The sequence below is a fragment of the Pan troglodytes genome, chromosome 1 (assembly GCF_028858775.2).
Source record: "Pan troglodytes isolate AG18354 chromosome 1, NHGRI_mPanTro3-v2.0_pri, whole genome shotgun sequence".
Taxonomy (NCBI): Eukaryota; Metazoa; Chordata; class Mammalia; order Primates; family Hominidae; genus Pan; species Pan troglodytes.
The window spans coordinates 65,561,372-65,577,462 of record NC_072398.2 but is presented as its reverse complement, the minus strand read 5'-3'; the positions used below and the strand labels follow the sequence as shown (position 1 = coordinate 65,577,462).

At 35.4% G+C, this 16,091-nt stretch overlaps 1 protein-coding gene across 36 annotated transcripts in view; it reads left to right on the top strand.

Moving 5' to 3' along the window:
• Positions 1 to 16,091, top strand: part of SMG7 (SMG7 nonsense mediated mRNA decay factor) — an 82,831-nt gene that overhangs the window by 46,481 nt on the left and 20,259 nt on the right. For all 36 annotated transcript variants that reach the window (XM_024350512.3, XM_016933922.4, XM_024350509.3 and 33 more), the window contains 6 exons: positions 8,741 to 8,912; positions 10,104 to 10,175; positions 11,029 to 11,179; positions 11,537 to 11,672; positions 15,301 to 15,463; positions 15,813 to 15,969. In XM_024350512.3, coding sequence (XP_024206280.1) covers positions 8,741 to 8,912; positions 10,104 to 10,175; positions 11,029 to 11,179; positions 11,537 to 11,672; positions 15,301 to 15,463; positions 15,813 to 15,969 — 851 coding nt within the window. The remainder of the gene's footprint in view (positions 1 to 8,740; positions 8,913 to 10,103; positions 10,176 to 11,028; positions 11,180 to 11,536; positions 11,673 to 15,300; positions 15,464 to 15,812; positions 15,970 to 16,091) is intronic.

Genomic DNA, 16,091 nt, shown 5'->3' with positions numbered 1-16,091 from the left:
TATTCTGCTCTTTGTACACATCTTAATGCATGTAAACAATTCTTGTAACTACTATGTGGGCCATCCAGGGATTGATCACCTATAATCTTTTCTTTTTTGGAGACAGAGTCTGACTTTGTCACCCCAGGCTGGAGTGTAGTGGTGCCGTCATGGCTTCCTGCAGCCTCAGCCTCCCTGACTGAAGTGATCCTCTCACCTCAGCCTTCCCCAGTAGCTGGGACTAAGGTGCATGCCAACACGCCTGACTAATTTTTGTATTTTTTGTAGAGATGGAGTCTCGCTATGTTGCCCATGCTAGTCTTGAATTCCTGGGCTCAAGTGATCCGCCCACCTCAGCCTACCAAAGTGCTGGGATTGCATACCTGAGCCACTGTGCCCAGCCTATAATCTTAATGCAAATGTCCATAAGACCTTTAAAAAAAAAAACGCTGTGCTTTTAAAAGGGTTGATGTTTAGCTTAAAGGTTGGAAGTTTAACTGTATGAATATAAAAGGGATAATTGAGCACAAAGCCTTAGTGAAACAGTGGAAGTAGTCAGTTACAAGTGGTATTAGAGGAAATGTGAATTTATGGATATAGCTATAGTCATTAAAATAATAGCTATGTTGTACCAGATAAGAAATAGTCAAAATTTGTAATATCAAGTGAGTTTTCATAGTATTATTTATACAATGGAATTTATCTGGATTTTGAGATGTTATTAAACTAAGAAGTAGAGTAGCTTTTCCTCTGTTTGAATAATAAGCTATTATTCATTGTCCCCAGAGATTTTCTTTTTCCTTAGTCATGTCCTGATAGAACTTCTAAATCAGGCAAGGTAAGAGAATAAATAAATCTTATTTTTGACCATGGAATTTTCTTTAAGCAGAATCTGTTAGAAAATTACCATGTCATCCATTTGTAATAGCATTTGTAATTAACAAAATTTTTGTATATAAATTAGTATCTTATAATGAATGTTAAGACAGGGTTTTGAGAATCTTGCACTGAAAGAAATGTTTGGCCAGTTCTTACTATATAGTACTGCCTGACTATTGCTGCCTATATTTTGGCTTCATTTTGATTTTATCATTTCTTTGAATGAAGAGAAAAGAATCTCTGCTGGGTGCAGTGGCTCAGGCCTGTAATCACAACACTTTGGGAAGCCAAGGTGGGAGGATCACTTGAGCCCAGGAATTCAAGCAGGTTGTGGTGCTACCTGCCTGTAATCCCAGCTACTCTGGAGGCTGAGGCAGGAGGATCACTTGAGCCCAGGAGTTTGAGGCTGCAGTGAACCGTGATTGTGCCACTGTACTCCAGCCAGAGCAACAGAGCAAGACCTGTCTCAAAAAAAAGAATCCCTGTGTTGGAACAATTCAGATAACTGTCATTTCTGAGATTATTTATGTTTTACTTAGACTAAAACATTCATCAGAGTTCATTTTTGAAAGAACTCAAGTATGGTTCTTAGTCTCAAAATTTATTTTAAAATTTGTGCCAACTTTTAGCAGCAACCAAAAAGTTGATACTTTTTGGGGAATGCTTCTCGAGAGAGGGATTGGTCCTTAAAGCAGATGTTAAAGATTAATTCATTTTACAAGTAGCTGTCAAAAGGCTACTATTTGTAAGGCACGATACTAGATGCTGAGGATATGGAGGTAAATTAGACAGAATCTTTACCTTCAAAGAAATATCTAGACTAAATGAAAAGATGGATACATTAGTAAGTATATTTGTTTTCTTTTCTGATTGTAAAAATAATGCATACCAATTTCAAGAAATTTGTGAATTATACAAAGTCCCAAAAAGTTCATTAATCCTCCCATTCTGGATAAATTACCACTTTAATATATACTCTTCTTGAGTTTCTATACTTTTTTGCATATTTAAGACCACACTATATATCCATTTTTGTATCTGTTTTATAAACATAATGTAAGCTTTTCCTTGTTAACAGTTTAGCATTTTTGTGTATAAAGCATTTTCTCTAATACTGTATTATTTCCTGAGGACCAGTTGTTCAAATTGAAATCATTAGAAAGTTTAAAGTGAAAGTTGAAATACTGTTGACACCATTTTGTCGTTTTCCCAAAAGGTCATCATTTATAACATTTTTCACTAGTTTCTTCTGTTGTCCTTTCATTTTATTTAGAGTTGTTTGAAGTACAGAAGTTACCAGGATTTTTTTTTTTTTTTGCAATACCTTTTCCTTTGTCCATAGATCAGTGCATATTTAATAATGAGGGAAATAATCACATTTAAGGAAACAAATAGATACTATAATTCAAATCTTAACATTTGGAAACAACACCAGTGTTCTACAAGAGAATAATAGTTAAATTATGGCATAACTGTAGAATGGAAACACAAAACGATTACAGGTTGATATTTATCAAGATTTTATAACAATCTTTATGAAAAGATTGTTTTGTTGTTAAGTGAAAATCATATAAAATTATATATATATAATTTGATTCTACATGTTAATTGAGTAGTCTCAGTTCAGTGGGATATTAATGAAAATGGTAACTTTTTTTTCAATCACTGCTTTCAACTATGCTCTGTTGGATTCCCAGATTCCCATCATTTCTTGGACAGATTCTATAACATTCTGGTTGCTTTCCATTTTTGAAGCATAATTCAGTTTTAAAACCTTAGTTTTGTTTCTGATTCAAATCTCGTTTCCTTCCCCCATGAATAGAAGCTAGAACTGGGAACATGACTAAAGTAGGGGGGAGTAGGAAGGAGGTGGTGCAGCTGGCTCTGTTGGGGGGAGGGGGAAGGCATCTACCTTCTGCAGTACATTTTTGTAATAGCCATTATACAGATTGGTTTGTCATCTTGAAAAATGATTCTTAATCTTTTTTCGTTACATGACATACATGTGATACATTCCCAAGGGTTTAACTAGAAATTGGTAAATCAAAACAGATCTGTAAGGAAGTAAAGAAAGAATCATCATTTTTATTGAGGGAGTATGGTATTTGTAAAAACATTTTATAAGCAAGGGAATAATAAAATCATTTAAATGTCTCAAAAATTGTTTTTTGAAGGGAAAATATGGATACTCTCTGAAATTTTTAAAAAATTTTTTATAATAAGCATTGATTCTCCCCGACTGCATTCCACAGGCAGTGATTGAGCAATTATAATTGTAGAATAAGCATCAATAAATGTCTTTATTTTCACATTATGATATCAGTTAACAATATTAATAGAATTTTTCACTTGCTTTTTTTTTTTTTTTTTTTTTTTTTAAGACAGAGTCTTGCTCTGTTGCCCAGGCTGGAGGCTGGAGTGCAGTGGCGCAATCTCTGCCACTGGAGTGCAGTGGCGCTCACTGCAACCTCCGCCTCCTGGGTTCAAGCGATTCTTCTGCCTCAGCCTCCTGAATAGCTGGGATGACAGTGTGCACCATCACATCCAGCTAATTTTTGTATTTTTAGTAGAGATGGACTTTCGCCATGTTGGCCAGGCTGGTCTCAAACTTCTGACCTCAGGTGATCCACCCACCTCTGCCTCCCCTAAGTGCTGGGATTACAGGCGTGAGCCACTGCACCTGGCCTCACTTGCATTTTTATATTGTCTTTAATCAATAATTGAAACGGATAATGGTGTTACTAACAATAATGTTCCACAAATCTTTCTTGATTACATGCAGTGCATATTTAGCACCAGATTGAGAAAGTAGACAAATTCCAGATTGTTATATGGCCTTATAAGCTAAGATGAGTTTTGAATTTTAATTTTAAGTGTAGTTGCAGGCCAGGCATGGTGGCTCATTCCTGTAATCCTGACACTTTGGGAAGCTGAGATGGGAGGATCACTTGAGACCAGCCTGGGTAACATGGTGAGACCCTATTCTACAAAGAATCTAAAAATCAACCAGGCACGGTGGCACACACCTGTAGTACCAGCTACTCTAGGAAGCTGAGGCAGGAGGATCACTTGAGCCCAGGAGGTTGAGGTTGCAGTGAGCCATATTTGCGCCACCTGCCTGGGTGACAGAGTGAGACCTTGTCTCAAAAAAAAAAAAAAAAAAAGAAGGAGTTGCAAGTCATTGGAGTTGGAAAGTAAGCAAAGGAAGAACATGATCAGATTTGCATTTTTAAACGATAACCCTGGATAAAGGGATCAGCTATGGAAGTTAACTCTATTAATTCCTATTGGCCATACTTGGATTAGATGGATTGGATTGAATTTCTGGAATCAGAGTAAAGGAGGAGTCAAAGCAAATACAGTTATCAGTGTGAGCACCTAGTCGAATGGTTGTACCATTTACTGAGATGGGAAACACTAGGGGGAAAGTAGCTTTTTCCCTGTTAAAGTAGATGCCTGTTTGACATCTAAGTAGAGATTTGAAATAAGCAATTGAATAAACAAGATTGGAGCCCAGTGGAAACATCATAAAATCATAAAAATTTTATGATTATAGTGAAGAACCCTGACTTAGTCAGATGGTAACAGATTTAGCACAGGAGGAGCCACCATTGCAATCAAGAAAATGAGAGAGAGAAGGTGCCTTGGAAGCCAAGAGAAAAACATCTGAATAAGGAAGGGAGTCATCAGCCCCGTTGAGTGCTGCTGAGAATTAAAGTAAGATTTAAAGTGACCAATTAGGTTTGACAACATGAAAGTCATTGGTGAACTTAATGAATACCATATTTCTTCATTTCTGAAACTTTTTTTTTTCATATTTTAACATATCTGAAATAGAGATAAGTTTATAACAGATGACAAGTGACCATATAACTTGTGGTTTTTTCTCAATATTATATAAGATGATGGTTCATCTTATAATTTATGGTGTCTTTGTATTGATGAAATGTAACTTCAGCAGTGTTGGGGATAGAAACCTGATTAGAGTGGATTGAGAAGAGACTAGTACTTGGTTATCCACAGTAACATTTTCTGTGAAGATAGTTTTTTAGTTTTTTTTTTTTTTTTTTTTTTTTAAAGACAGGCGCTCACTCTATCATTTTGGCTGAGTACAGTGCTTAATCATAGCTCACTGAAGCCTCAGACTCCTTGGCTCAAGTGATCCTTCCCCACCTCAGCCTCCCAAATACCTAGGACTACAGGCTCATACCAGCTACTTTTTTAAATTTTTTGTAGAATGGAGTCTCACTATGTTACCCAGGCTGGTTTAGTTTTAACTTCTTAGCTACCATTTTGTTAACCAGTTAAAGCATGGGGCTTAAAGCAGAACCAAATTCCTGGTCAAAGTAAAGACATACCATTCTGCTGTAGGTTGTTTTTAAACATCAAAGAACAGAACGGTAGCCTTTATTCTAAGAAAATAGGAACCAAAAAGAAAGTATAATCACTGAGTTTCTGTATTAGTTTAAAAGGTAATGTTCTATACCTTCATAATCAATCTTTCATTCTTGGCATGGAATAAAGAGCTGAGGAGACAAGAGATAGTGTAAAAATTGATAAATAGGAACCCAGAAACTGTTCTAGTACTGCTCTAGGGCTAATTGTGACTATTTGGACAAGTCACTACCTCTGTGGTGCTTAGCTTTCTGATTGTAAAAAAGAGAGTTGACAAATGCTTATAGGTTCATTTTCCAGTTTTATAGTTCCATGATTATAATTTGGGAAGAACTAGAGACATTAATATTCAGCTACAGCCTTAGGAATATCTCCCAGTCAATACTTCTGTATAATGAAGTAACTAAGTTCTTATCAGACTGAGGAAACTACTACAAAGTAATGTACATCAGGGTCAACCTATATGAAGGTAGGACATTGTTTTGTTCAATTTATGAAACATCCTTTTCTCTTCTTTAGTTCCATCTTGTTACTGCCTCTAAACCAACTAGAGCTCTCTTTCTCAGAATCTTTGAGCCAGTAGGAGCTTTTCTGTCTGATATCACCACTTAAACTCTTGGGCTCAGGCAGAAATTTTATTACAAGACATTCTACATGATGTTCCAACCATAATTTTATTTATTTTTTGTGATCTTTCTTTTTTGTTTTTGCTAGATGTGCAGCCTTGCCTAGTTTTCCAGTCTGTTTTTTCATTACCTATTGAAGTCAGTTCTTTAACCCTCTCATGTTTCTTAGTTATCCACTTTTGTTTTTTTGTTTTTTTCATAATATATATGTAGGTATATATATATTTATATATATATATATTTTTTGTTCCTGCCCTGTGCCTTGTGCTTTTTCTATTTCTTAACCCATCCCGTTCAGGACATTAACTTATTTACCCTGTTTTTTTATGTATTCATTGTATTTTATTTTATTTTATTTATTCATTTTTTAAGACGGGGTCTCTCTCTGTCACCCAGGCTGGAGTGCAGTGTATATCATAGCTCACTGCGGCCTGGAACTCTGGGGCTTAAGTGAGCCTCCCGCCTCACCCTTCCAAAGTATGGGGACTATAGCACTGCATGCCACTACACGTGGCTAATTTTTTGTTTCACTTTATTTTCATTTTTATATTCATTCATTTGTTTATTTTGTAGAGACAGATTCTTGCTTTGCTGCCCAGGCTGGTCTTGAACTCCTGACCTCAAGTGATCCTTCCGCCTTGACCTCCCAAAGTGTTGGGATTACAGGCATGAGCTACCATGCCTGGCCTTGTTTACCCAATTTTATGTTAGTGAATTTCTTGGCCATTACAAATATACAAGTAAAGATGGAGTAAATAATTTCCATGCCCAGTGAGAAAGGGTGCGCAGAATTTATATTTAGTTATGGAGGTGATTTTTATCTTAGGAAAAAGGTGGCATGATTCAGATCCTTCTGAGTTGAGCCCTTAGGGTGTCTTATTTTGTATTTTGAATTCTGTACATGCTAGAAAGAGTGGTGATAGAATCAAAATATTTCTAATTCTATAACCTTAGTCCAGTCGCTTGATTATTTCTGCCTTCACATCCTCATCTGAAAAAAATTGAGCTTTATATCTATGTATACTGTGTTGCTACTAGTTTATCACAAGGATAAAGTGAGACAAATTTATCAGATAACCTAGGGAAATAAGTTACATTATAAATGTAGAATATTCTGTTGGTTATATTGTGTGTCATGTTGTCTGTCCTTCTCTCCTTTCCCTTTTCCCTCTCCCTCCCTCTCTCCCCTCTACTTCTCTTTTTGTACCTGACTTGCCCATTTAGCTACAAGCTCATGAAGGAAACATGTTTTCTTACTTGTCTTTGTATCTTTCTTGTTTACTGGGTGTCTGATATACTAGCACATACTTGGATGAATATAATAATATTTGAATGACTATATTTGTAAGTAAATATTTGAATAACTGTGAAGTAAATATTCTTCACAGTGTGAAGAACTGTGTGCGGGGCAAGAAATAAGCCCTTGGCAAGCAAAGTGAGAGGAGAAAAGCCTTTCTATGAAGGAGACTGGAAAGGAGTGATTGGAGAGATGACAGAGAACTAGAACAGCTCAGTAATCAACCATAAGATCAGATGTTTTAAGTGCAGCAAAGAGGTCCAATAAGATGATGTCTGAAAAATATCCATTATATTTGGCTATTAGGTAACCAATTGTCTGATAGTAGTTTCAGTAGAGTGGTAATGGATGGTTGGGTGAGGGGAGGGAGAGGGGTTGTGTGGAAGCCAGATGATAATGGATTAAGGAGTAAATAGAAATTGAGAAAACAGATATGAAAAGTGTGGACTCCTTTGAAGGCATTTGGTTGAGAAGAAGGAGAGACATTAAAAGGTTGCTATAAAGTCAAGAGGAGAGTGTTTTAGCTCTGTTTTGTTTTTTGTTCTTGTTTTTTTCTGTGGGAGACGTGGTGTGTGTAGGCCATAGGAAAGAAGCATGAAAAGTTGACAGTAGATGAAAGAATGGAGAGGTGGGAGACAGACAGGAACCAGAAAAGAATGTAGCAATAGGCACACATAGGCAGAAGAGTTAGCTCTGACTAGGAAGAAGAGCCCCTCATACTTTAAGAACAGAGAAGAGAGGAGGTAGGAATGGGTGATACAGTAAAGGTGTACACTACGGTGAGATTCGTTGTATATGCAAAGACATGTGAATTGGCATATAGCTTAAGAAAATAAATTGCAAGAAATACCTAAAGTCTGACAAATACATTGGCTTACATTTAAGTCAAATTTGTAACCAATATTTAATAATTTTTGGGTTTCTGAGAGTAGTAGCTTTCTTTGCTTGCTTAGTGTGTCTGAAAATTGTGTCTGAAAATCCTATCCAGTTAAATAATCTTTTTTTAAAATGCTGCTGTATGCACATCCTAGACTGCTGTAATACTTGAGAATTCAAAAGGTATGATTTATAATGAATGATACTAGTTATCCTATGAAAGATTAACGTATTATATATATATATATTTTTTTTTTTTTTTGGAGACAGTCTTGCTCTCTCACCCAGGCTGGAGTGCAGTGGCGTGATCTCGGCTCACTGCAACCTCCGCCTCCTGGGTTCAAGCGATTCTTGTGCCTCAGCCTCCCTTGTAGCTGAGACTACAGGTGCTCACCACCACTCCCGGCTGATTTTTTTTGTATTTTTAGTAGAGACGGGGTTTCATCATGTTGGCCAGGCTGGTCTCAAACTCCTGACCTCAAGTGATCCGCCCGCCTTGGCCTCCTAAAGTGCTGGGATTATAGGCGTGAGCCCCTGTGCCAGGCCCGAAAGATTACCATATAATTTTCATGCAGTTTTTGTTCAGATTTCAGCAGTATGTGGTACTAGGTACACATCTTACAGTTTATAAACTTTACTTTTAGAGCACTTGTGACTTACTACTAAATTTTGTTTGTTTTTCTTTTAGTTATTACAAGAACTGTGTACAGTATTTAATGTAGATTTACCATGCCGTGTGAAGTCTTCCCAATTGGGAATTATCAGCAATAAACAGACGCATACCAGCGCCATAGTGAAGCCACAGTCTAGCTCCTGTTCCTATATCTGCCAGCACTGCCTCGTCCACCTTGGAGACATTGGTGAGCCTTTGCTGTGAAGGAATTGCTAATATGTTCCTCCTTTTCTTTGGAATAGTCATAGAAAGAAACTGTTTTCCTTTAAGCGGAGCATACACACACAGTTTAGATTGTCATAAGAAGAAACTATAAAATGTATTCTAAGGAACTTAAAATTTCTCAATATTTTTGGGATTGGCAGAGCATCGTGAAGAAAGTAACTTTCATATTAAGATTTAAATTTTATTCCAACTTTATGTAATTTATATAGGCAAATAATAAACAGCAAAAACATAATCAAAGCTTAATTTTTCAAAGTGGTGCCATAATTTCTAAATTAAATGTACTCTTTTGGAATAAATGAGGTTTATAAATTACTCCTGAAGCGAAATTGCCTTCTTTCTTTCTTACCAATGGACTAAAAGTTGATTTTTAATTTTGCTTCCTTTTTAAAGTTTAATTTGTATTTCTATTATTTGCATTTTATCTGGGAATATTATATAACTTATTTATTCTTGTTCGTTCCTTTAAGGTGACCTAGAAAGGTTGTAAAACAAATTAACTATAGGATTATGTTTTGCTTGTCCTCAAATACCAAAGAATGGAGAACATTACTGCTTTTAAGTTTGAAATTTTAGATTTCTTAATATTGTAAGTCAGCGGTTCCATGAGGAGGTCACATCAGAGTAAGCAGTGAGTTTGACAGGGAGATTCATTGATACTGTGTTTAGGTTGTTTTGCTTTAAATATAATCTTTGCACACACATATTTAATATTGCGATAGGAATGAGACATTTTTCAAAATCACTTTATAAAATATTGAAAAATACATATTTTTCAGATCATATTGTATAGTGTATTTTGTTTTGTTTTGTTTTTAAGTGCCATATAACTCACCCCTTCTTGTGGGCCGGCTCCAGGTCACCAGCATAGTCCATAGTGGGAGCTGGTGATGCATGACACTGGAGGACCTGAAAATGGGGTCTAGGTAAGCTTTAAAATTGGTTACATGCTGAATGTCCCAAATAAGGAAGGCTGATGGACACTTCACACATAATCCTATAGTTAATTTGTTTTAAAGTATTTTGTCTTTAATTTTAAATTAACTTTAATGTCTTTATTATCTTTAGAACTTAAAACTATAGCTGTTTTGGAAATACTACCCTACTGTTTGTTTTTTGGGTTTTTTAAAACTAATTTTCTTCTTCTTCTTAGCTCGATACAGAAACCAGACCAGCCAGGCAGAGTCCTACTATAGGCATGCAGCTCAGCTTGTCCCCTCCAATGGTGAGTGGACCTGTCAACCTGAGATTGACCGTGACACTTTGTTCTTTATAACAATGTGGCAGATAACTCAGGGCTCATCTTTGAAGTTTTATGAAAGCAATAAATGAGTTTTGTTATTGTCATGTTTTTCCATTTAACTGTACATTCCATGTAAACTAAAATGAATTTTTTTACAAGTAAGATGACTTTTATTATTTATTTTATTTATTATTGTCAGTAAAGCAATATAGATAGAATCTCTTAATGTAATCTGATATTGTTTCTACAACTCTGGCTTCCTTAATTGCTTATAGAATAATTATTTCTTTAGATACCACCATTCCCCTCCCCCCAGAAAAACAATCTATTACCTAAAAGATAATCTTTTAATGGCCCCAAACTAGGCATTAGCAGTAGTTCTTGAGTTACAGAAATTACAGCAGATATTTAATTATTTAAATCATTCTTACTAAGACGTTGAAATTCCTTTAGATTCTAGAAAGAGTCTAAAGCAGGGATGGTAGTCTGACCACACTACTTGTTTCATATTTGTTTATGGCTGCTTTCACACTACAGTGGCAGAGTTGAGTGGTTGTGATAGAGAACCTTTGGCCTACAAAACTGAAATTATTTACAATCTAGCCCTTTCTGAAGCTGCTCTCTACCCTAATATTGACTGTTTAACCTGTATATGATAGTGTGTACTGTCGCTGAAGTGTGCTGTTGGACCTTACGCTGGTTTGCAATGAGGCAGTCATATTTACCTTATAAAAATACTCCCCATTGTTTGAGTATTTAAACACTGATCATGTATTCTTATAGCAAGACTTTGTCACTCTTGGGGTTACTCCAGAATCTTAACTTTCTCCTGTAGGTCAGCCTTATAATCAGTTGGCTATCTTAGCTTCTTCCAAAGGAGACCATCTGACCACAATTTTCTACTACTGCAGAAGCATTGCTGTGAAGTTCCCTTTCCCAGCTGCCTCCACTAATCTGCAAAAAGCACTTTCTAAAGCACTGGAAAGGTAGGGTTGTTTGTTTGTTTGTTTTTCTCTTTCCAAGAGGACTTTGTAACCTGGAGCCTTAATTCCTCATAATTTGGTTTACAGAAAATAACGGCCTATGCTTCTCTTATTTCTAAACATATAGATTTTTCATAATTTGTGTATAGTCACTGAATTTCATCCAATCAATATCTGATTCAGTCCCAGTAAAAGAGTACACAGGCTGTTAATACTGACTCATCTTGAGTGTGTTGCAGTTGAAAAATCAGTCAAATACAGCTCTTTTGTGTATCAAGTATTTAGCAAGCCAGTGCCTTCTTAAACAGTTGTAGCCAATTTGCTGCTTATGATTCATGGAATTTTTTTCTTTCATTTCAGCCGAGATGAGGTGAAAACCAAGTGGGGTGTTTCTGACTTCATCAAGGCCTTTATTAAATTCCACGGTCATGTGTACCTGAGTAAGAGCTTGGAAAAGTTGAGCCCTCTTCGAGAGAAATTGGAAGAACAGTTTAAGGTTAGATTTCAGAAATAGAGAATTTTTGTCTTGTCTAAATCAGGAAGCATAACATTTGGAGGAAACTGACTCCCAGTTTTTGTAGTTACTTAACTGTGTGAACTATTGGTAAAAATTATATTCAAAGTATGTGAAATCTTTGCATTTATCATCCCTTCAATTTAAACTGAGGTACAGTCTGTATAAACAAATATAATATAGCAGTGTTTTCACTTGAGTAGTTGCCATTTGACAAAAATTATCAAAGTGGAAAAAAATAAATAACTCCTCAGTTTTGAAACTACTACTACTTTTGATGGTTTGTGTATTCTTAGATATGATTATGTTACCTGCTTTATAGATATTGGCATTCTCCAAACCAAGTTCATTATTTTTATTGTGCTTGCATTCATCAGGATTGTGGTAGTTTGAATGAAAGGAATGAGAGTTTCATTTAACAGGGATATATTTTACTAATTTGAAGAGATAACATTAACCTTCATTCTATTTATATATGTGAAAATGATCTTTTATTAGTATGTTAAGATATTAGCAGTTTAAATGTATAATGCATAAAATAAGGAGAAAGTCAAAAGTATTACCTTTTTTTCAGCTCATGTATTCAATAAATATTTGACTACTCATCGGTCATTGTTTTAGGCACTGTGTTAAACAGTAAATGACAATTTCAAAGAACATTTTGTATCTCTTGGTTATTTCTAGGTATCTATATACTTGGGTAATTGTGTATAACTGCTTCATAGTATTTCTGTAAGTTCTTTATAAGTCAGGCATTTTAAGAGATTGTAGAACTTGGACAGTTAAGGTGTAACTTAGCCAAAAATAGTCAATGCGAAATAGTTTTTACAGGTAATCGTTTTTTGGTTGATACTTTCTATGTGCAAGATATTATAATAGATAATTATAAATAGCAATACTTTGTTTTGTTTTAAAATATACTTAGCCTGTGACATATGATTTATAAGGTTGGGTGTGTGAAAGGAACAGCTAACTTTGTCATGTCCTAGGCTGTTCAGCCTGGAAAAGAACAAACAAGTCTAAATAGTTTTCATAGTAAGAATTCCGACATGTGAAGGATTATTTGAAAAGAACATACCTGTATCCTTCCTGAAGTCAAAACTAAAATCTTAAATTTTAAGTTGAAATCTACAGGGGGCTGACCGTGGGATGTTGTGGATTCTCCATTTTGGAGAGCTTAACAGTCAGATTGACAGCCATCTTTCTTGGATTATTTAAGTGCAGTCCTACTAAATAGGGGATTGGACTAGAAAACTTCTTGAGATTGCTTCCAGCTCTGGTTCTGTGAAATACTCTCTAAATTGGTGGTGGTGGGTGGTCCCTACCTTAATGAGATCTTCACTAACTAAGTTATTCTAGTCTAAAAACCTAGTAAGTTTTGCATTTGGTTCAACCTCAAACACTAACACTCTCTTCACATATATATTTCTGTATGTGAAGTTCTGGTAAGTGTGGGTGGGCAGTTTCTAAAATATACTTTGAAGTATCATTCCAGCACTCTAAAGTTAAACATAAAACATAGTATGAGGCAGATCTATTTGAAAGCTTACCCAGTGTTGAACTAGAACATTGCTGGAGTGAAATTTTAACATAGTGGAGTAAAATTTCCAAAGTATTTCTAAAGCATATGTAGATAATTAGTATCATCAACATGTATACTTCAGTGTTTCTAACAACCTTTAGCTACTAAGCAGAAATGTTTACCAAGTTGAGGTCCACTAAGGGATTTAAGGCCTGGGATCTGGGAATTGAGATGTAATACATTTTCTGTAAGTTAAATGTGGGCTGTTTGTTAATGGTATTTAGTTCAGTATATTTCTCAACTGTAGTTGAAAGTTTGAGTAGCAAAAATCTTATCAGTTCTAATCTGACTTTATTCCTTGGAAGACTCTCTACAATATAATCTAAATTTTAGGAAATTACAACTGAATAACTTCAACCTTATTTCTGAATGGATAGGTTGTTCATTTACTAAGTGTTTATTAAGTACCCGCTATGTACCATGCACTTTTCTAGGCTTTTAGAGATATAGGGGAAAACATGACAAAGTCTGGACCTTCATGAACTTATATTATCATTTGTTAGTACTAGGGTGTATTCATATTCATTAATACTTATGTGCATACGCTAGAAAATTCTTTAATGGGCTGTGACCCTCTTCAGTAGGATATTGCCTTCTAAAATTAATGCCAGCGGATTTATAGATACAGGAAATACATTACCATATTGTGCTTATAAGAAACTGCTTTTTGAGAAATACAACTACATATTCTCATTTTATGCCAGTATTATTTGAATAAACGCCAGCTGATTTAGAAGGTTAGTTGTAGAAACTGAAGGAGAAATTTTGTGGGAAAATTCTAGAGAAGAGACAGGATTTCAGGAAATTTTGAGGAAAGATTAATGCTTGATGTCTTTGGAAAAGGGCTAATCATTCTAGACATATACAATGAAATAGATTGCAAGAAGACTGACAGTGTGATAGAAAGAGTTCATGTAGAATGGAATTGTATTCTCCAATGATAATGTAAAAGACTTCCCTCTTAGAATCATAGAGCTTACTATGGCTATTTCAGGTTCTTTATGTAAATAAAAACAAAAATCTCAGAGTAGTCTGGGCAGAGACAGCTGTAAGTTTCTGACATGGTAGGATCTCCTGTCACTGCTGGTAGAACTGTAAGTAAGGATTATCTGTTTTCCACCATAATGCTAGTGATAATGAATCCCTGCTCTCTGCAAAAATTTCCCCTGGGCATAGAGGAAGACTGGCTATGGCTAAAGTGTAGGATGAAACTAGGAACTTCTGTTAGAAAAGTATTTTTGCCTGCAGGTAATCTAAAACAATTGCAGATATTAAAGTAGAAGGGTAATTCCATTGAGACACCAACTGAGAGCATCTGGGTGGTTGTTTATAGTGCTGGTTAACAGATCACTGTGAACACAGTTATTAGAAGGTAAATGAAATTTGATGATCACGCATGTACTTCTCTAAGAGGGGAAAATACCAGTTGATAATTTGTAGAAGTACCTATAATACATCCTAATGTTGTTTCAGTATGCCATTTACCCTGTGTTCCAGAATATGTACTTGCTATGCCTTGTTTATAAAATAAGTTTTAATGTATCAAGCCTTTGAAAGAGTAAATTTTATGACAAATCTGGGAAGTCATGCTTTATGTACTGGGAGTTCAAAAAATTATTTTTTGAGTCTGTTGCTTTCTAGTCATTGGTCCCAACTTAATATTTTAATATGTATACGTCTTGTATAAAACAATTTCTAAAGGATTAAGTTGTATAAATTTATGGATGAACACTCAAAGACTTTTGTCAGGTCATATTTAAAAATATATAGTTTCCTAGGAGAAAAAAGTTTGTTGATAAACAATTCAAACAACTCTGTGGTGTCTAGATTAATTCCTTTCAAGACAAAAAGTCAGTTTGGGAAATAATTAGACCCAGTCAAAATACTGGGATTGAGGGCAGAACCATTTACTCATCTGTAATTCTATTACACATGGTGGTTCTAAATGCAGACTACCAGTTTAATTCTTGTGTCAAAGATGGTTCCTGTTCTTGATAATATATGCAGTACGTCTGTCTTCTTTTACAGAGGCTGCTATTCCAAAAAGCTTTCAACTCTCAGCAGTTAGTTCATGTCACTGTCATTAACCTGTTTCAACTTCATCACCTTCGTGACTTTAGCAATGAAACCGAGCAGCACAGTTATAGCCAAGATGAGCAGCTATGTTGGACACAGTTGCTGGCCCTCTTTAGTGAGTATTGAATTACTTAACATGTGCCATCTTTTTTGAAAAACATCATCTTAGGCATTTCATCGATGTAGCAAAGCACAGTGACATAAAAAAGCATAGTGTATTTCTTACACTGAATCAGGACTTCATAATAACTTTCAACCCCAAGTTCTATCCTTTTATCTGCTGATACCCCCTCATCAAGTTGTAACTATAACATTTTTAATATGGGAAAGAAAGTGTCTTTTTAGAAAGAAGCTGTAAGATACTCAAGTGTTAAACAGAATATAGTAGAAGGCACATAATATTTTAATTTGAACTGGCACAGTTTCATATTTCTTATGCTTTTTGAATACATTTTTTTTTCAAGTGTCTTTTCTTGGCATCCTGTGCAAGTGTCCTCTACAGAATGAGTCTCAGGAGGAGTCCTACAATGCCTATCCTCTTCCAGCAGTCAAGGTCTCCATGGACTGGCTAAGACTCAGACCCAGGGTCTTTCAGGAGGCAGTGGTGGATGAAAGACAGTAGTAAGTATTTTTAGAATTTCATGTTAACTTGTGTGCTTTGTTTGATATCCATAAATATGTAAAAACTGCCTTCTAAAATACAACATTTGAACAATAGAATACTGTATTTTCTGCCGACTCTC